The sequence below is a fragment of the Nelusetta ayraudi genome, unplaced genomic scaffold (genome assembly GCF_046127955.1).
Source record: "Nelusetta ayraudi isolate G7.1 ecotype Tasmania unplaced genomic scaffold, CSIRO-AGI_Nayr_v1 ptg000013l, whole genome shotgun sequence".
In the NCBI taxonomy this organism is placed as follows: Eukaryota; Metazoa; Chordata; class Actinopteri; order Tetraodontiformes; family Monacanthidae; genus Nelusetta; species Nelusetta ayraudi.
In genome coordinates, this window is record NW_027466063.1 from 3,440,965 (window position 1) to 3,461,394 (window position 20,430).

A 20,430-nucleotide genomic window follows, 5' to 3' on the forward strand; every position below is an offset into this window, starting at 1 on the left:
AAACTAATTCACAACAATCACTAATTAGTTAACCCCTTGCACCACTAGCAACTCCAATCTGGGGCTCCTTCGCCAAATTGGCAATAAAATGATTGGTCCACTCAAATGGGTTACAACACTCAGCCAATCACCTATTGGCAATAGGCTCTAGAAGGGTGTATGAGACCAATCTAAAGAATTATGGCAACACTGAGGCAACTTTTCCCATCTGGCATACAGTGTTATTATAACCCCTGGCATACAGTGTTATTATCACCCCTGGACAAGTGGGTATAATCTTAATTCATGTCGTTTTTTTCCAAGCACCACTATTCAGCAAAGCATAAACACCGTGAGGCAATGCTGACTGAAAAACAGTGGGTATACTCTGTGTGGTCTGCACTCCACCGCTGGTTATCACCTCCTTTACACCCAGTCCGTCCAGGCAGATCATTGACGACTGGAAAAGACCCAGTTTCATATTAAAACAGCGCCGCGCTCGCAACCTTGAGGGTGTCATTGAGAGGCCTCCGTTTGACTCCAGCCCCTCTTTAAGGCTCACTCAGTCATCCTGTGGCTCATTGTTCACTGCAGGCTGGTGGGAGTCACTTGAGGAGAAAAATGCCCTGTCTCCGTGCTGTAAGATTGACTTTGGAGCCAAAAGAAATCCTCTCCGTTTTGCATGTTAATTTATACCCCTTTTTGCCTCAGGAAAAGCGGGGGGGGGGGGAGAAAAAAAAAACAGTTTCCTGCAGGAAGTTTGTAATAAAAGCCTCGCGATCAATGATAATGGCATTTGCGCTTGTGTTTGTCATCTTTGCGAAAGCAACAGTGGTGGAGTTCCCACAGATTTATTTGTATACTAGTGCTGTAAGTGGCGTGTAAATTATCCTAACTGTCTGTGCAGCTTTTTATCTTTGTAAGGCAGTACTATTAGAGCCTATCCATTATTTCCCATGGCTGGGCCAATCAATGCCTAAATAAAAATCTGTTCAATTTGTGGCGTTTTATGCAAACGTGCAAACTCCCACCGCCGGCTGACTCTTTGCTTTTTGTTTTTATAATGTAACAGGAACAGCTAAAACACAGCGGAATCGATAACACTTAAGTTTGGGTTAGGTTGGCCCGCTCTCAGACAAGTGCTGCATGTTGCTGCATACAAATGAGTTTCACACGGATGTACAATGTGGTGTAATGTCATTATAATTCTATGCATAGTTATCCATCAACATAGTTGAAGGGAATAAATCGGCTCTAACCTGAGAGGGTTTAGCAGCGCGGCAGCAACGGCGTGAAGGCGGCGCAGCCACGTTCCTCTTCTGACACGGCGTCTGACATTCTGATGAGATGTGCAGGATTTCTACTATGTAATTCATTTTTTTTCCTGTAAGAATTGTCATTCATCAATCATTGTTTGTTTTAGATTTTTAATGCCAACATTTGACAAAACTGATAGAATTATTAGCATTAGAAGCACAGATTTTTGTTTGCCAGTTTTGTGGAAGCTGACTTAATGAGAACCTTGCTTGTTGTTGAGCTTTACAAATGGCTTTGTTAGCTTTGGAGTTGGTTGAGTACATCACTGTCCTTGAGGCTGAAAAATCTTCTTTTTTGGCAGAGACATAACTGATATACATTATACAGGATATGCTAAAATCTTTTGTTTCCTTTTTTCAAATTGTTGTTGTTTGATAAAAAAAAAAATGCAAATTCCTAATAGCAGTGCTAAACCCTCTAGCGTTATACGCTGCTGTACGTAGCTGCTAAAAAAAAGACTTTTACAGTCAGTATGATAAAGAATTTGCGTGTTTTAAACTAGTCAAGTAAGAGTCCTGATTCGCAGTAGATTTACATCCAGTGCAACAGCTGCACTCACTGCCGTGGCTGATCAAAGGCTGAGAAGGGTCATGTTGAAAGGATATGTGGGAAGCGATAGGCAGAGATTAGAAGAGCTGTTGATTTAGAACTGAAGAGCGACCTCTTGTCGTGTGCATGCGACATCATGGACCATCCTGTGGCCTATGAATGCAAAAAAGGGGGCTGTTGGAGTCTTGCAACATTTAACATTTAGATATTTTGGAGGGTTCTGGACATTTTCTTTTCAATATTCCAAGTTTAATGGATACACACCTACTGAACAAAAGGTTCTCTCACCACTAATTGAAAACATGCACCCTAACGCCCTGCTTGTCAACAAATTCCCCCTTCTTCTTGTGCCCCTGGCGGGTGGTCAAAAACCTGGCTGCCATATACCCGCCAGCCCATATTGTCTACTTACCAGCTTGACATTTTGACATAGCAGCTAACTGCCTGCATATGGGCCATATTCCCCTTTTTGCCTGACGACAAAAGCATGTTTGGCCATATTTCACACAGCGCTGCACAATTAGTTAACAGCGCAGGGATTAAGGGTAGATTTAACAGTGCAGCGCTGCAATCTGCTGTTGTGTCTCTTTAGCACTGAGAGGATAAGCGAGTGCACAGCCGGGCATCTGTTTCTCCGCTAGTTTTATTTTTTTTTTCTCCACCCCCCCCTCCCATCGTTCTTTCTTTCTCTCCTCCTCGCCTCGTGTCTTCATGCATCTTTCTTGTCACCCCCACTGGCCCGAGAGCGAGAGAGGAAAGCAGCATCAATCACTGTTAACTGACTGACCACCGTCTGTTGGTGGTACTAAATGGATCTCCGCAATTGAATAGAGGCCTAAGTGTGTGGTAAATGCTCTCAATGGGTAAATGAATTTGCGGGTTAACTCGCCCTAAGAGCGTTTAGATAAGGCAAAAATAATAAAAACACCTACAGCGGATATTTTTCATTGGATGCATCGAAAACAAATTTCAGCTGAAAAGGTTCCTTCGTCGCGGCCGGTTAGAAAGAGACGCACTCGGCTTTAACCCAAAGACAATTCAGCTTTATTTTCCTCATATAGATTTGACTGTACACGGTTCATACCATTACACAGAAGGCATAAATGAATAAATTCAGTGCTCTCTTTTACATCTTTTTCAAAGACACATGGCAATAATAAATAGCGCTCATGAAACAAGACGACCAACACGTGTTTTTTTTTCAAACTGTACAAAATTTACAATAATTAAAATGCAAACTTCTGAGGCAACACAGACAGAACAAAACCGTGGTGGCCAACGTGTTTCCGGAGTGCTTGTTTTGTTTCACCTGTTGTTCGAGTTCAGCCTGCAAACTACAGTAGATATATTTGTACACTTGTCTGGTGCGGACAAACCAAAGGGACTTCCAGGACTCTTTCAGTTTTTTCGCACATGTTAAGTCATCATTTTTAATACTGGATTTTTAAACCCTGTTCCACTGTTTATTTGCAAAAAAAAAAAAATATTTCATGATTTTTTAAAGTGTAATTTAAGTAAGCCTGCAAATTTTGGCCCCTTCTTTCTCCAACCCTTTATTTTCCTCTCCTGCCCGTAAACAGTCAGTATTTTTGTTCAAAGCTGGCTGATTTACTCATAATTACTCTATAATCTGCAGACTGCATGTAGCCATTGTGTCAACAGCTTATTTTCTTGACGGTGTCACCTTCTGTTGAATGATTTTGCCCTCTTATTCTTGGATGGTATGCCGCTGTAGAATAGCAGTGCAACACTGTACTTTGATTTTCTCCCATTGAAAACAATTGGAAAAGCTCAACAAGTCAAAACATTCTTTCTTTTTTTTCCTATCAAATTTCCAACAAAAACGTAAGCAACTGCCTGCGGATACACTGAACCGGCCTGCTGATAAACACGAGACCTGGGGCCGCCGCGCTGAGCTAACGCCGAAGCTACTGGTAGTATCAGCCCCTGTTAGTGGGGGGCTCTGTGGTAATCCCTGTGACATGAAGGCCGAGCAGGGGGTGGGAGAGAACAGACTGGCGACACATCTGGGGGGTCAGTAAGTAGGTTGAAAGCAGCCGAAGCCAGAGCTCTACTGAGCTGAGTAGATTAGCAGGAGGAGCCTGAATCAAACGGAGGAAGCAGACGAACCAGAAAAAAACAAGCAGTTTTTTTTTTTACCAGTGCTCCGCCTTGTAGCTGTCGGTTGGTGTTTTGTGTGCACGCAGCCGGTTGATTTGCTTATCTGCAGAGTAATCTGTCACATAAAGTGAAATCTCCTTGTTTTGTACGTTATTAAATAATAACAACAAAAAAAATAATAAATTAAATTTGTAATATATTACTAAATGGTTCTTAGACTTTCTGTTCTCCGCAGAGGAGTTGCCTAGAAATGGATCACTGAAATACTGAAGGATGTCAGCTCTCAGGCAGCTCTGACACGGACGAGGACAAAGTCAAGCACCCATAAATATAGAAGAGAGGCCTGCTGTGTCGCAAACAGTGTTCATCCTCACTACTCAAGCAGCAGATACTGTTGTTTTCTTAACGGACGGACAGACAGATGGTCATCTCCAACTTGAAAGCTTCCAGAGCAGAGTTTTTCTTTTTTTAAAAAAAAGGAAGGGGTGAAATCAAAGCAAAAACATCAGCTTGGTTCAAAATTCACACTTGTGCCACTGATCTTGTAAATTTCTCTCCCAATGAAACACTGCTACAGCTTTGTGCATATGTCCCTCCTCTTTTTCTCTCCGCCGCCCCTCCTCCCGTCCCTCTGCTTTCCCGTCCACGTGAAAAAGAAGAGGAGAGTAAAGTGCATCGCCAATGCCGCGGCTTCAGTTCAGCCAGACTTGAGTCGTGCTCATCGTAAACGGACGAGCACCCGCGTGCTTCTTTCATCTCATGGGGATTTTCCATCCGGATTGCAGTGAAGAAACGGACGTCGCCTCCTCTGTGAGCGAAATCCACCGACTCATTGGACATCCAGTGTTATTTTCAAAGTACCGATAACGTTAACTCGACCTTCAACCAGCAATTCTGCTACGTAGCGTCAAGAATTGAGCGTAAAGCAACGTGGAGGTGTCCACCCACTGCTTCTATCCCGACTGCACATCTGGACTCAGTAGTTGTCCCTTCCTTCCTTCTCCTCTTCACCCAAAATCACAAAAAAAAAGAACCAACGCACCAGTCTTGGAGAGTGATAGAAAGAAATGTAAAAAGCCTCGTGAGTCTGTGGCGTCGGATCCTTCCGAAGATGAGAAACAGACAAAGAAAAAGAACAAGCCTCGAAGTCGTCAAAGTCAAAACTGGGAGTGGTCCATCTCGTCCAGCCACGAGGCCGGGCTGGTGGGGAAGTCAGGGTATCCTGTACTGCTGCCTGTGGAGAGGTCAGAGGTCGGGCCCCCTGCCATGGCCCTGAGGGCCTGTCCCACCCCGACGTGTCCGCCCTGCACCACCAGACTGTCCATGCTGAAGCCCAGGTTGTTGAGGAGAGGGGTGTGGCCGGGCACCGAGGTGATGGAGGAGGGCGACTGCGGGAGGCCGTAGGGGCTCCCGGCCCGGATGTCGTGGTAGGGCTGCCCCGCCGCGTCCACCGAGAAGCTGCCGTTGAGCACCGCGCTGGCCGTCACGTCGCCGACGCTGCCGTAGAGCCCGTTGCCGTGGCCCAGGTCCGACAGCACCTGGTCGTCTGCGGAGGAGAGGAGACGGCATCGCTTAGCAACAGTGTTGGCGAGTAATCTATTACTAAGTAATCCACTACTGTAATTAAACTGCTTTTTGAGTGACAAAGTACTGTGAATTACTGCGGCAAAACTGGTAATTAATTACTTTATCAAGTAACAATTCCATTACTTTTCCGAAATATTTTACAAGCTAAAAATGTCTCATTATCCACCAAATGTCTGAAATTTAGAAAAACAACCAAAAACAACAATGTCGCAGATTTATGTTGCAGCCATGCATGTGATGTCATTGGTATGCGACGATGCACCGAAACAAGCATGGCGGCAGCAAAAGAAAAAACAGTGTTTGATAGCTGGAAATATAAATATTATTTTGAGTTCATCTCGTCTAAATGGAAGAATATTGTGGTTAGTTGTACGTTATGTGCAGGAAACAAGACGTTTTCAACTTTGAAAATATCCACGTCGAATCTCATAAATTGTTGAAAGCCATGTTTGCAAGTAAGTCTGCAGTACTCTACTGTAACTAACTACTGTGCTTATAATTATTTTTAACAATATGAGCTGTGCAAAAGGCACCAGTGCTGTACATGAAATGTTCTGTGAAATGTGCCGTTTGTGTTCAGAGAGCAAACGTTCATTCATGTTAAGAGGACAGAGGCAATATTTGGAATTGCAAAATTTGCACTTCAATAAAGTTCATTCCAAAGCACTGAGCTGAACTGTTACATTATCTTTTTTAACTAAAGTAATTAGAAATCGATTACTCACGAAACAAAGTAGTGAAAGAAGTAATTAGATTACTTTTAAAATGAGTAATCAGTAGTTGGATTACTTTTATGGAGTAATCCCAACAACACCGCTCAGCAATATAGCAATAGCGTGAAGGCTCGGCAGGCGCCGTGCACTCTGAAGGCATTACAAAGTAGTTAGATTTCAATAGAGTTAAGTGCTTTTATGGGCGGGATTTATTGTGGCCACGCAATGTGTGTTTCACAACAGGTAGACTTAGTGGCCCGCCGAGCCCAGGAGGCACTTCATAAGCATTTTTTTTCTGTTTTGTTTTTTTTTTTTTTTGGCGAGAAATGATGCACTGTTCCCTTACAAAGTAGCTCTGTATATGTGCAATTATGGCGGCGCAAAATGTTTGTTTTCCATCTCAGTCGCCCCCCCCGCCCCCTCGATAACAGCTGCCGCCGTCTAATTGACTAAAAGCCTTGCATGCTTTATAGAGTTTGTGTCACCGTGTTTTCATTTCTCATAAAAATGGCCTTCCTTTAAAAAGTCACTCCGAAGGCTTTTATGACTGCCCAAAATGGGCTTTGCGAACATTAAATAACATGAGGATGTCGTTCGCATCCTGCTAGGGAGCCCTTTTCTTCTCCAAAAAGCTCCGTCTCGGCGATGGGTGGTGAGACTGGGGGAGGGGTGGATGCGTCAGCACGCATGGGTGGAGAATTTGAAATGAGACGGCGGCCCCGCCATCGCCTGGGCCACGGTGCACAAGACTACAGGTGGTAAGGAGGGAAATGCTGGAGTGATGCGTCAAATCGCTGCTGCACGTGGAAACGTGTCCTTTAGCACCTTGTAACCTCGTTAGCGAGACGCTTTGACTGACAGCTGTCTTTCAGGAATCACTCTGTCAGGCTGTAATATATCAGCTCAAGTTCTCCACACACACACACACCTCTGAAGCTGAGTTCACTGTCGCTGAGCCCGGCGTCGTCTGCCGAGCTTTCCTTCTCCACTTTCGTTCCGCCTCGGCTGCGTTTGACACTTTTGTAAAACTGAGTCCAGCGATGTCGACCGGCGTCCTTCTTCAGGCGCTTCTCCTTGGCTCGTCTGTTCTGAAACCACACCTGACCAGGGCAGAAAACAGTTTGAATACCAGGATAGCATTAGTTAGCATCATCAGGGATAAGATTTACATTGTTTGATGTATCAGTTATATTTAGAAATGAGCCAAAGGACAGACAAAAGTCTGAAACGTTAATTAATTTCGATTAATTTTTCATTTAAAGCCGAGCAGAATTAAAAGAGGAATCTATGAATGTATAATTCAAGTTCTTTCATGCAGATAAATACTTGCTCACTGTACTTAAATAACTTTGGAACTTCTTCAAGTTGGCCATCTGGCCATCCAAGTTTTGCATTATTCCCAAAAGTACCTCACAGATTGTTTTATTTAAAAAAAAAAATGTCAATAAAATAATACAAAATAAAATTGGAATCTTGGCTTTACATTCTGGTGCAGAAAACCGATGGATAAACTGTTTGTTGTGATCGTCAGACTGTCCACGTGAAAGGCCTTGCGTCAAAGCAAGGCCTTTCACGTGGACACCGACACCTGAGTGGGAGAAATTAAACACCCAGTACCTGGACGACCCTCATGTCCAGGCCCGTCTCCGAAGACAGCTGCTCTCTGACGTGGCGCGCCGGCTTCGGCGAGTTCTTGTAGGCACTTTTGAGGGTCTCCAGCTGTTTTGCCGTGATGGTGGTCCTCGGTCGTTTGGTCCCAGCCTCCGAATCGTCTAGAGGAAAAAAAAAAGGGCAAGCGCCATTGCAAGTGAGTTTGACTTACAGCGCTCACGCTGTGTTAACAGGCAGTGGCCCCTCGGCCTTTGCGTGGAGAACATGTGCGTTAAATGAAGTGAATGGGAGTGTATTATTGTCCTTGTGCATCTATCCCGCTGTCCAGCAGAGGACATAAATCTAGCCAGCAGCAGTGCCAGAGGAATGGAGTTATTGGAACCGCACCATATAAGAGCATTGCTTGACTTTACATAATCAATCAGAGACGCATGGAGAGCTCTGAGGAAGAGGGACAGCGTCCCCACCCAGGCAACAAACACTGCACTGCACACAGGCTCTTTGTTGGCATTCTGATTTAGGTGAGTCAAGTCACACCACCAAATCATAAAGGCCGTCTGACAGTGTATGCAAATCTATAAAGTCTGTAAGATTTGACTTTATCTAACAGGGGGGAAGGGTGTGTGGGGGGGGGGGGGTATTTCAAACAATGTCATTGTTAATTTGTTTTCTGATGTCCAATGTGAGCTCATCAGGGTAAAATCACAAAGTCCAGAGGTTTGGAGGTTAGAGATCCATATTCAGGAAAAATGGTGTCACAACAAAGCCACCTTCTTACAAGTGAGGCCACTTATAAATGCATTTAGATTAGAGAATTAAGCCAAAAATTGTTTGTTTTATCCAACTAAAAACAAACAGACATAGTTTCTATTCCATTTCATGTCAATGCAACCTGCTAGATTTCCCATATGAGGCCTTCAAGGCCAAGTTTTGTCCCATATTTAGCACTTTTTCCGCTGACAATAAAATAATTGCACGCGTGCCAGTGGTCCTACCGTTTTGTTTGGCCGTCTCATAATCCACCTTGCACACCAGCCTCCCGTCCTCCATGAGGTAAAACTCGTCCCCGGTGGCCAGTTGTCGGCTGCACATGATGCAGGCAAAGCAGTGCAGGTGGTACACAAAGTCCTGCGCCTTCCGCACCACCTGCGTCGGTGGGATCCCCTGTTGGCACGCTGCACATTTTGTCCCAAAACGCCTGCAGGCACACGGGGAGGAGACGGCTCAGATGAGAACGTTGGATGAAAATTAATAGCAGCAGTGCACAGCGATGCCTGTCTGCAAACTTTACATGGCGATGCAGGGTGTGTGGGACGCAGCCAAGATTAAAAATTCACATGTAAGTGTTCAGCCACAGCCATGAATGATGGCACGGTGTCTGTATTAATAGAGCCTCCAGCTGTTGCAGAGAGAAAAATCAGCATTGGAATGCATTTCTGTTAACGATAGACCTGTCTGCAGCCTGATTGATGACGAGGATCAATGCACTGTGTTGTGTGCGCACGCCTGCGAGTGCGTGCGTGTTTGCATGTTTATGTGTTTGCAGATGAAGTACTAAGAGCTGAGGAGGACAAAGAGGAGGAGGAGGGGCACCCATAGTAAACACACCCCGAGGAGGACCAATAAAACACTGACTCAGGAGAGGCTCTAAATCAGACAGCCGGCCCACGGAAATAAAAAAAAGGAAGGAAAAAAAGAGAGCAGCAAGGTGAAGCCTGAAAATCACAGCTAGAAAGTGCACACCACTGTATATGTGAGTGTGACTTATGTGTGTGTGTGTGTGTGTGTGTGTGTGTGTGTGTGTGTGTGTGTGTGTGTGTGTGTGTGTGTATGTGCACTCTCCAGTCAAAGATCGCATCCTATAGTAAACCACTGTTGCAGCATGCAAACGCCGTCCAGCCATGGCCGTCCCCTGGGCAGGCTAACGCAGTTAGCTCTCAGTTACAGTCCAGAGCTCTTTAGGGTCACGTTTAAGCTCCGAGCATTAAAACCTTTCAAACCTAATTTAGTAAAAAGGCCTGATCTGCTGATCCTGTTTTAGGTTAAGAAAAAAAAAAAGAAGAAGAAGAAGAAGAAGAAGAAGAAGAAGATGAAGAAAAGAAATAAAGCTAAAAAAACCAAAAAAAAATCAAACTCATTTTTTTCCTGTGATGTAAGAGAAAAAAAAACATGAATTTATTCACTTAATATTTATTGACTATTTGTTTATTTATTTATCTATTTATTGATCCATTTTGTAAAGCTCTAATTAGATCTTAATCTAACATTAGTTGAAATCAAAGCCAATAAGTGAGTGCTGCAAGGAATAGATTTAGAAAAAAAGGACTAATTTAATTTTAATGCCTTAATATGAGCAAACATAAATAATATGAATTAATAATTGATATTATTAATATTTCATTTTGCCAAAAATCATTCCCTATCTCAAAATGGGAGATATGGAAGGTAAAAATACAACCAACAACTGATTTTTAAAAAAGTTGCTTCATGCAGTAAATAAGAAATCGAGGTTATGATCAATTTCAGGCCAAGTTGGCAATTATTCCTTCAATTTTGTTTTATTTTCTTTTAAAAAGCAGTAGATCAGCTGGGATTCAGGATGACCTAATATGTGAGAGAATGGTCACCGTCAATAAACTATTACCACAGATTTTTTTTTTTTTTTTTTTTTGGGGGGGGGGGGGGGTGGAATAAGAAAAGTGAAAATAGCACTAACTTGAAGAAGTCCTCCTTGCAGTAAACGCTTCCTGCCCGGGAGAAACATTTATCCGCCAGCGGAGTCTGACAGTCGGCGCACTTGAGGCACTTGGAGTGCCAGTGTCTGTCCAGCACCTTCAGGATGAACTTGTCCAGGATGTGCTGACTACAGCCGGCACACTGAGGGATCTCTGCGGGGCGAAACAAGAGGCCACAAGTGGGTCAAATGAATTGTTTCGGGAAATCGATAGCGAAACAACAACAACAAAAAGCAGCTAATACAAAAATGCGTGAATGGGAAACTCGGCTACGTACAAAAATGCTCCGATTTAAAGAGAATTCAAGTACGGTATTTTTTCTGTCGTTCGAACGCGCTTTGAGCAGTTTAAACAAATTATCTTTGCGCAAAATGTACCGCTTGATTTTGGCTAATTTAACAATTTCGCCCTACAACCCTGCAGTCTCACTTCGTCGCTATTTGCTGATTTGTACTTTAAAACCCCTCGCAAAACTGATGTTTTTTCTTCTTTTTTTAAAAGGTTTATTTCGAAACGATCAGAAATGACAGACAGGCCACACGATTCTCGAACGCGTCATTACGTCACAGTCGTTTCGGCCAGACTCCGTCCGTCTCTGTCCGAGGTGCTGAATTGGGAGCCGCGGCTGCAGCAGCAGCAGCTCAATAACATCAGCCTGAGATTTGACTGATTGTGACAAACAGCTTTGTTCCACCGGTGTGGCTGGCTGTTTTCTAAAACCCCCGCTGGAATCGGTGTTGCGAGAGGCCACGTGCTCCCGAGAGGGAGGAGAAAGAAAAAAAAAATCAAATCTAAGATAAATGTTCATAATATAAGCAAACGTCATCCCTTAAAAATTACATAATTTCCACAATGTTGCATAATTGTCTTCACATCTGCCTGCTTAAATTGCCTTTTGACCAATAATAAAATAATAAACACAAGCCAGACAATCCTGTTTAAATGATGAAATGATCTAAAGCTTTTTGAGGACTTCAAAATAAACGTCGTCTAATTTCGTTGCAATTTTAATCTTTTTAAGGACTAACTAAAAACGAAAGAAAGTGACGGAATCTACGGCAGAAACATACACCCGCGAAATGCAGCTGCAGCTGAGAAAACAACTCGACCGTGGAATTATCAGAAAACCCCAAATGTTTCTGTCCGCGTTCTACCGTCACCATAACAGGAAACAGCAGAGGTGGTCATTCAGGTGTTTGGTATGGTTTTATAAAATAAATGCGCATATTTAAACAAATATTTCCGAGTTATTGTGATTTGATGCTCAGTTAAGACTAAAAAAGGTATACAATATACGGGAAATATGTATAATAACAACAGAACAAATTGTGTGGTACCAGTCTAGTTCAAACACAGGCAGTATTTAAACTGGATTTGTTTGCCATGGATATGCTACTAAATCTATTTTAAATTCACACTGATTTAAAATAAAACACACAAAAAACAAATATTTCGGAGGAATCTGCTCTTAATGTTAATAATGTTAAATGTGAATATCAAGAGGCAGGAGGCGGAAGTTTGAAGAGGAAAGTGGTGCTGAAAGGAAAGCAGCAAGATCTTGGCAACGACAGTGTTCACCTTCCAGCTTCTCTCTCTCTCTCTTTCACTTGGTGTGTGTGTGTGTGTGTGTGTGTGTGTGTGTGTGTGTGTGTGTGTGTGTGTGTGTGTGTGTGTGTGAGTGTGTGTGTGTGTGTGTGTGTGTGAGAGAGAGAGAGAGAGAGAGAGAGAGAGAGAGAGAGGGAGAGGGGGTGAAAACTTCACGTGTTCCGGAGGTTCTGTCCACTATTAGACTTCTCGCCAATACATTTTTTTTTTTTTTTAATTTACCGGAAATGAAGTTCATTTTCTTTTGTCGTTCTTTAAAAAAAGAAACCCCACGAAGACACAAATACAAGTGTGCTCTGGCAAAGTCGCCAACTCTCAAATGCCACATGATTTGTGGAAATTAATGGTGAAGTAAAGACTTTCTACGCCAGACTGATGGCCTGCAGGTTAAAGTTGGGGTGTAATTGGCCTTAGTCAGCAGAGAGAGAGAGAGAGAGAGAGAGAGAGCAGTGCCCACGGTGGAAGAAACATGTTTAGATACATTTTCTGGCGCTTTTCTCATAATTCAATAATCCAGGTTTAAATCCAGGGTGAATGTTTATGCTGTGAGGGGGGGCTGAGTGGCAGGATAATTTACCAATCTTTTAATCTGATAAAGTTTATAAAATTAAGGATCATAAACCGCTAAATTGTTTGTCTATTTTGACTGCTAGCTTGCATTTTTATGAGCCCTTTTTTAAGATGCAAGGGAAGATATTGATAGTTAGAGTTGAAAAAAAAATACATGTAAATAAAAAGTTGAATTAAAACCTTCAAACAGACCATTTTACGTATTTTGTTGTGGATTGTTGTATTTTTGCAGCAGCTCTTAGACTGGGTCCATCTGTACATTTTGCAAAAACGCGCCTGTAAAATAATTAGGTCAGAGCAGAGATGTATCCCATTGCACTTCTGTCTTGATTGCACGGTCAGATTAAACGCGGCCTGACACAGATTAACACGAGCAGATGTTAGGCAATTCTCGCCTTTGACGACGGCAACAACCACGGAACACGGACACGGAAACAACCAACGAGAATCGTTGGGTTTTGGTTTCGGAAAAAACGCGGAGCCAAAAACGAGTCAAAGTGCAGCCAGCATTCCCGCACCTGACCTGGGCCTCCTACACTAAAAACGAGAAAAACCGAGTGCATAATACGCGTTTTTGACATTAATAACGAGTGTCGAATAACAGAGTGTTTTTTTTTGTCCTGAGCGGTGATGACAAACACACCTGATCTCTTCGGTTTCAAATCATTTGCCGCTTCACAGCAGAGGACGGACTGCACAACTTCTGGGGCCCAATTGAAAGATAAATGTTGTTAGTCTAACTAAACCATCATGTTATCGCTATCTCATTTCCCCCCTCTCTTCTAAAAGGAAGTGTCATCCATCCGAGCAAGTCTAGCAGACCATTGCAGAGTCCACACCGCTGCGAGCCTGCAAAGATTAATTCGGGGATGCTGGAAATAAACCCAGGCGACGATTTGGCCAATTTTCCGTTTCTTCCTCCGTTTTTTTTTGCGCGTTTAAACACCAAGAAATAACACTGCATGGCCTTCAGGTGACAATTTAAGACTGAAGGGGTTTGTACGGGACGTGCACTGCACCGAGAGCCTTCCTCCCACCCCCCGAAGCCTGCGTCGCGGCTCACCGACCGTTTAGCACGCTGGGGGGAAAAAAAATCCACCGGGATCGAAGTGGGAAATGAAAAGGGTAGAAAAATGTCTTACGTTGCAGTGGCACCCCGAGAATCTCCGGTAAACTCTTCACAGGACTCTCTGTCGACAGCACCGCCGCGCTTTGCATCATCGTGATCCAAACCGGGGAGACACACGCACACACACACGCACACCCGCAAAGACGTGGGCGCTCTCCCGCCGTCCGTCCCGTCTAGTTGAGGGGAGATATTTGTATATTTAAAAAAATAAAAATAAAAAAATAAAAAAATACCAAGTGTGAGCACGGCGATGCGCGAGGGAGGGGGGGGGGGCTCCGTCCGCAATCAGTCCCTGCTTCTATTCCACGGGGTGATGTCCGTGCCGTGCCGCGCCGCGCCGTGCCGAGCTGTTTTGGAGGGACTCCGACCGGCTGCTCCGTCCATTCAGCTCTGCAGGGGCGGCGGGGGCTGACGTCACCGCAGCAGAGGCTCACCAGGGGGCCAATAGGAGCGCAGGATAGGTGCAACCCCCCTCCCTATTCTACCTCTCTTCCCTCCCTCACACCATCCGGAGGGCAGAAAGCATCTTGGACGTATAGGTGCGCGGCAGAGGAGGATGGAGGAGGATGAGCGCCGTCTGACACGCTGTATGAAAATGTCTCCGGAGAGGCGGGACCTCCTTCCGGGGGAGACCATAAATAGCTCACTGCAGTGGCTCTGCGAGGGGGCCGCGGGCCAGCAGGGGTCCCTGTGGATGGGGAGGAAGGAAACCCAAGCCGAGAACCGTTTCACTTCTTTTCTTTTTTTTGCCAACTGGAGCTCTTGCGTTTCCTGATGTGCACCAAAAATGTCCTTAATTTTTTCCACACAGAATTATGTCGATGTTCTCATAGGCCTAATAAAAGATCATTTGCAAGACTAAATATTGTTTTCTAAAATTAGTGTTCCTGTATATTGTGATTTTCCCCTGTAGCAGAGGGAGCAGGTTGGGACATGCACCTCTGACTCCTCTCCTCCGGTACAGTGTGTGTGTGTGTGTGTGTGTGTGTGTGTGTGTGTGTGTGTGTGTGTGTGTGTGTGTGTGTGTGTGTGTGGGCCGCTGGATCTGCCAGTGACAGGTGGGATTAGGAGTCAGCGCGCAGTCCCCCTGACACTGTTCATTTCAGAGCCCGTCGTCGCAGGCTGCTCCCGCGGATAAAGATATTCCCCCCGGAGGACTGCCGGTTCAGGCTAGATGAACTCAATCTTCACTTTCAATTTACTTCAAGGATGGAAAGGGAGGGAAAAAGCAACACCAAGAAGGCTTTTTTCTTCCCCCCATTCTCACGCTGCACACTCTCCAAACCTAATCAGGTTGTTTCCGTCAACATATGCAACTGCAGGTGATGGTGAAGGTGAAGGTGTGCATGCCACAGCTACACAACCTCCATTGGCCCTTGATGCATCTGAGAAACAGCATCAGTGCTGGTTTTAATTTTAAAGAATAGATTTTGTTTCTATTTTATTTCAGATATGTTGTTTTATTTGATATAATAATAATAATAATAATAATAATAATAATAATGATAATAATAATAATAATAATAATAATAATAATAATAATAATAATAATAATGCGCGTCACCAAATTGTGTTTGCCGCCATAAAAAAAAATCAGCAACATTGAGATATTGCAAAACAGCCAATAGTTTCTCTGCAATGCAATGCAGGTTTATCACCCCGTTTTATACGGCGCCCATCCATGCCACCGTTTAAATATCCAGGGACCTTCAATCTCATATAAGCCTCCTGCGAGGGGATTGTTTTAACTGTAATTAAGTACGAACAAGAGAGCGCATCAAGCTGATTAAAAATACTGGAAAATGGGCATAAAAGCAGTTTAATGCAGCAGACGCAAAACTCCATCCGTCCACCCGCCGCCTTGCCATGTGCGGCCAAAGGGGGAGTCATCTGCTCTCACTTTATTTTCATTACACACTTTTCCCCCCTTTAAGATCATTCGATTTATTCAACTATTCAATTACTCTGATTGTTGATATCCGGAGCCTTTAGCTGCCCCGAGAAATAATGCAGATAAAAATGCTCTTAACCTGTCAACAAAGGGCAACACAATTAGAATAATTGACGGATGCAAAAACGCAGAATGGGATAAAAACGACGTGAGCGCGCACATTTTGTGCTTGGACATTAAATTATGTGGTGCAATATTTTCTATCTTTAAATTCGGGGGGGGATGGACAATTTCCATTAAAAAAGAGACAAACGGAAACACAATGCAGGCTTGTTGCCGTTTGATTAAAAAAAAAAAAAAAAAAATGAAAATCTGTTGGAAAAAAAATACCTTGCAAAAAAATCTTTCAACATTGGCCAACTGAGAAAAATTAGACGTTTTGATAAAAGGCCGTGCTGCGTGTCGCTTGATATCAGAATTCTCAATTGCATGATAGTGCGGCGATCAGCAAGCGAGTTCATTTTAAAGATATTAGCAGCGTAAAATAGTCAAACCCCCTCGGAAAAAAAATATTTTAATAACTCATCTTCATGGGGCTACTGTAGGCGGCTGGGGGTCCTGCAGGGGAAGAAGAGAGGAAGAAAAGGAGGAGGAGGAGGCAATAATTCAAACAGGGGGCGACTCCTTTGCCACCGCCATTGACCCGGCCACCTCTAATTAGATCCAATATTTCAGAGGATGAGTTCATTGACATGTGCGATTCACAGATCCGTCCCGGAGCGGGCACCAACTCACAAACACATCCGGCAAAATGGTCACATGCCAGCAGAGGTGTTCTGTTTGTCACAGGGTCAAGCGCAGCAGGCCTTGCACCCACAGAAACAACAACATCATCAACAACAACAACAACAACAACGACGACGACAATATCTGGCCACTTTTTGTCAGTGTGTGTGTGTCTGTTTCAGATTTTACACAGTGCAAAAAAAAAAGCTGCACATCGCAGAAGCAACGTAAATGTCAAAACGAGCGCTTGCGGGAATGACGCAGACGTACCTGGAAGCGGTGAAGGCAGCGTCCTCCGATCAGCAGAGGCTCCAGTGTTCCACGCAGGCTGAGCCGCAAGCAGTCATCTCCTCTCCTCACCTGCACCTCCGCAGCATCCTCCGAGTCGCAGCGGTGCCAAACCGTTTGGTCGGTCGGCAGGCAGGCAGGAGGCTGGAGAGCAGCGGAGAGGGAGAGAGGCTGGAAGCGAGGAGGGGAAAAAACCCCTTCGGAGAGAACGCGCGCCGAGGAGGAGAAAATTAAATTGCACTTGGGGGGCAAATTCTATCAGGGAATAGTTATTGTCTCCTGACAGCTCCTGTCCATTTGGGTAATTAGTAGGAGAGATTGGTTGAACAGACGAAATCTATTCCCGTCAGAAATGATATTTTCCAATTCCCTGATTGAACCTGACCCCGTCGTGTTAAGACGAGGCAGTAAGAGGCTCATTAGACCGACCTGACCCGCCGATGATGACAGCCGTGATTGGAGGGCCCTTTAAAAGTAATCCGGGGGTGTCTTTTGTTATGTGATTTTTTTTTTTTTTTTAATGATGGTATCAGGATTGCAGCAATGTGGAAAGATGCGTTGATTCAGCTTAATGTAATTAAATTAAACCATTATGGGGAATGATGATGATGACGATGATGATGATCTCTGAAATGTCAAAAATCTTTAGTCTTTAATTTTGTTTAAATTAAAAAATTACCCTATATTAGTGTGAAAAAAAAACTACCTGACTGCAGCACAATTCCAAAATCTTTAAGCTCATGATGAAAACCTTTTTCCTCAATAGGAAGTGCACTACCGAAACAGAAGAAGTCTGTGTGAATAGCTCAGGGTGATGGAAGGCTGACTGCGGTGCATGAGGTTGGTGGCTCTTATAAAAACTTCTGGTTGTGAGGTCGAGAAAAAGGAGAAAATAGAAAGAAGAAGGGAGTTCCTCAGGACAAATAGCCCAGGAAGTTGGTGGCGGGACTGGGAATCAAAAGGTGGGTTGTGGGTTCAACTCTTATGAGAGCCGGTGCCTTTTAAAGTCCAAAAAGAAAACTAGAGTGGTGAAAGTGGTCAGGCATGGTTTCGTAGTGATGCTGTATCTGGTTTGAAACCTACCTGCAGCACATCAGCTTAGAGGCGGGGAAGAGTTGGGTTCTTACACTGGAGCTAAAAGTGCCAAATTAAATACATTTAAATGCACAATTATTTAATTAAAAGTGAAAATAAATTTGTACATTTCTAAACACACCATAGATAATATTGAAATTGTAATTAGGGACTGAGCCCCAGCGATAAACAAGCTCTGGAACAGAGCATGTCCTCGCTATCTCCAACCTAAACCCTAACTCCAATTCTAACCCCTAACCCAAACCCTAATTTTAACCCCAACCCAAACCCTAACTCCAACCTTAATCCAAACTCCAACCCTAATCATAACCCCAATCCTAACCCTAACCCAACCAAAACCCCAAACATTATCCCTCCCCGAAACCTAACCCTAACCGTGATCCCAACCCGAATCCCGATTTAACCCCAACCCCGACTCTAACGCCAGCCTGAAACCCAAGTCCAACCCTAAACCTTTTTCTAACTCCAACCTTAACCCTAACCCAACCCTTATCCCGAACCCTAAATCCCAACCCTAACCTTAACCCAAACCCTAATCCTAACCCTGGGGTTATGGTTAGATTTGGTGTTAGGTTTAGAGTAAGGGTTAGGGTTAGGCTTATTCTTATTTTTAGGATTAGGCTCACGGTTAGGGTTAGGGTTACACACTCTAAACTATGATAGTCAGACCGTCATTTCGGTGAATTTCAGATTGATTTAAGTATTTCTTTAATTTTTTTTTTTGAATTTAGCCCCGAAAATATAGTATGTAAATTTTTTTAAATTTTCGGACGTGTTGATATTACATTCCTAATAACGTTTCACACATTTTGCCACAGAGTAAAAGTCTGCGCGATCAGTATAAAAATTTACTATAGCCGTTGTAATAAACTCCAAATTTTTTATTGAAAGCCAGGAGTGAATCTTCCCGCCGGAGTGACGGCAGCTGTGTCAGCTGAGTGAATTAAAAAACCCAGAGGCAGTCAAGTGTTGGATCTTCTCCACTGGTGTGCCAGCCTCTTCCTGGAAGCTCTGAGTAAACTCTGGAGCAGGGGAGTGTGGCTGGAGGTAGGGGCAGAAACAAGGGACAGTTAGAGGTCCGAGGCTTTGAAGTGAAGAATTTAGTCAAGCCTAAACACAGATGATAGAAGGTTGAGGCTAATTCCTTCTACACCTTGTCCACAGGTCCCCTACACTCACTGCTTTCAACCGCATGAGCTCTCACATCCAGTGCTTGCTTGTGTGGAAATTAAAAATACATAAATGACAAAATACAAAAATACACACACACACACAAACACATTCCTCACAATGACGGCATGGGATGCCTGGTGGAAACAGCAGATGAGCATCATGGGAGGAGGGGGGTGGGGGTGGGGGTGGGCAGGGAGGGCAGTAAAATGAGATGGATGTGACCCTACTTGACTCCTTCCTTTAAAAGGCTGAATGTTTAAAAGTGAAAGGGGATCAGGCTTAGTTTGGATGTGATATATACCAATACCATATATTAAGTTGCTTTTCATAATTTATTCAGCCCGCTCGGTCCCTCCGTCCCGTCGCCTCCCTCCTTCTGTCCACAGCAGGAAGCTTTATGGTATTATTAAAGTCAGAAAGGGAGATGACAGAAAAAAAAATGCATCAGGGCTCTCGGCTGCATTTTTAATATCAATACCGCAGGGGTAATAAACATGGAGGCAGAAGGTGCAGGGAAGAGAAGAGGAGCCACTATAAAAGCTCACGTTGTCTAATTTATGAATGACAACGAAGGGGCAGCAAGGTGAGGTTTGTGCCCTCCGTCCATCAGCACAACCTGGATTAATTTGGGAATAAAGTTTAGCAAAGTGAAAAATAGGCACAATTCAAGAAGGAAGAATGAAACACATATATTTAGCATTCCAAGTGTTTCCTGAATATAAAAACTTTATGTTTTGTGTCCTTTATGTCTTAAAATGATGAGTGGTGACTATTATTATCTATCAATTTGAAGACTCGATTAATGAATTATTAATTACACCAAATATTTTACTAAACTGTATTGAGCAAGCGTGATGTCGCACTTTTCAGTTTTATTTGTAATTCTATTAATTGGACGTGCACTTTTCTGAATAGATTTTTATAATATTAATATGCTGTGCTTGTGTATTTTTCATTTGCCCAACCAATAAAAATCAATTAAACAAACCTAATTTCTTTTTTAAATAAAACAAAGAAACCCACCAGAAAACACAGACTTGCGTCTTGATTCTGACTTGAAGCCTCTGTCCCCAGTGTGAACCGCTCACCTCGGCCCTGGCAGCGCAGCAGACAGATATTACACGGCTGCCAACTTCCTCATTATCCATCTTTAGTCTGAGGCAGCACTACGCTGGCAGCTCACCGCGGCTCAGGGCACCTGATAAAGGGCTTCAGCGGAGTAAGCAGCGCCGAGCACCAGCGACTCCAATCCTATAACTAACACAGGTAAACATTTAAATA

General features: G+C 43.7%; 1 protein-coding gene across 1 annotated transcript; it reads right to left on the reverse strand.

The window, feature by feature from the left end:
* Positions 1–2,861: 2,861 nt before the first annotated feature.
* Positions 2,862–14,218, reverse strand: lhx4 (LIM homeobox 4). Its single transcript, XM_076022884.1, has 6 exons — positions 13,930–14,218; positions 10,594–10,765; positions 8,873–9,075; positions 7,884–8,038; positions 7,195–7,366; positions 2,862–5,512 (listed from the first exon to the last, which is right to left on the reverse strand). Exons 1-6 carry the CDS (start codon positions 14,006–14,008, stop codon positions 5,124–5,126), a joined length of 1,170 nt encoding a protein of 389 aa, XP_075878999.1. The 5' UTR covers positions 14,009–14,218; the 3' UTR covers positions 2,862–5,123.
* Positions 14,219–20,430: the final 6,212 nt, after the last annotated feature.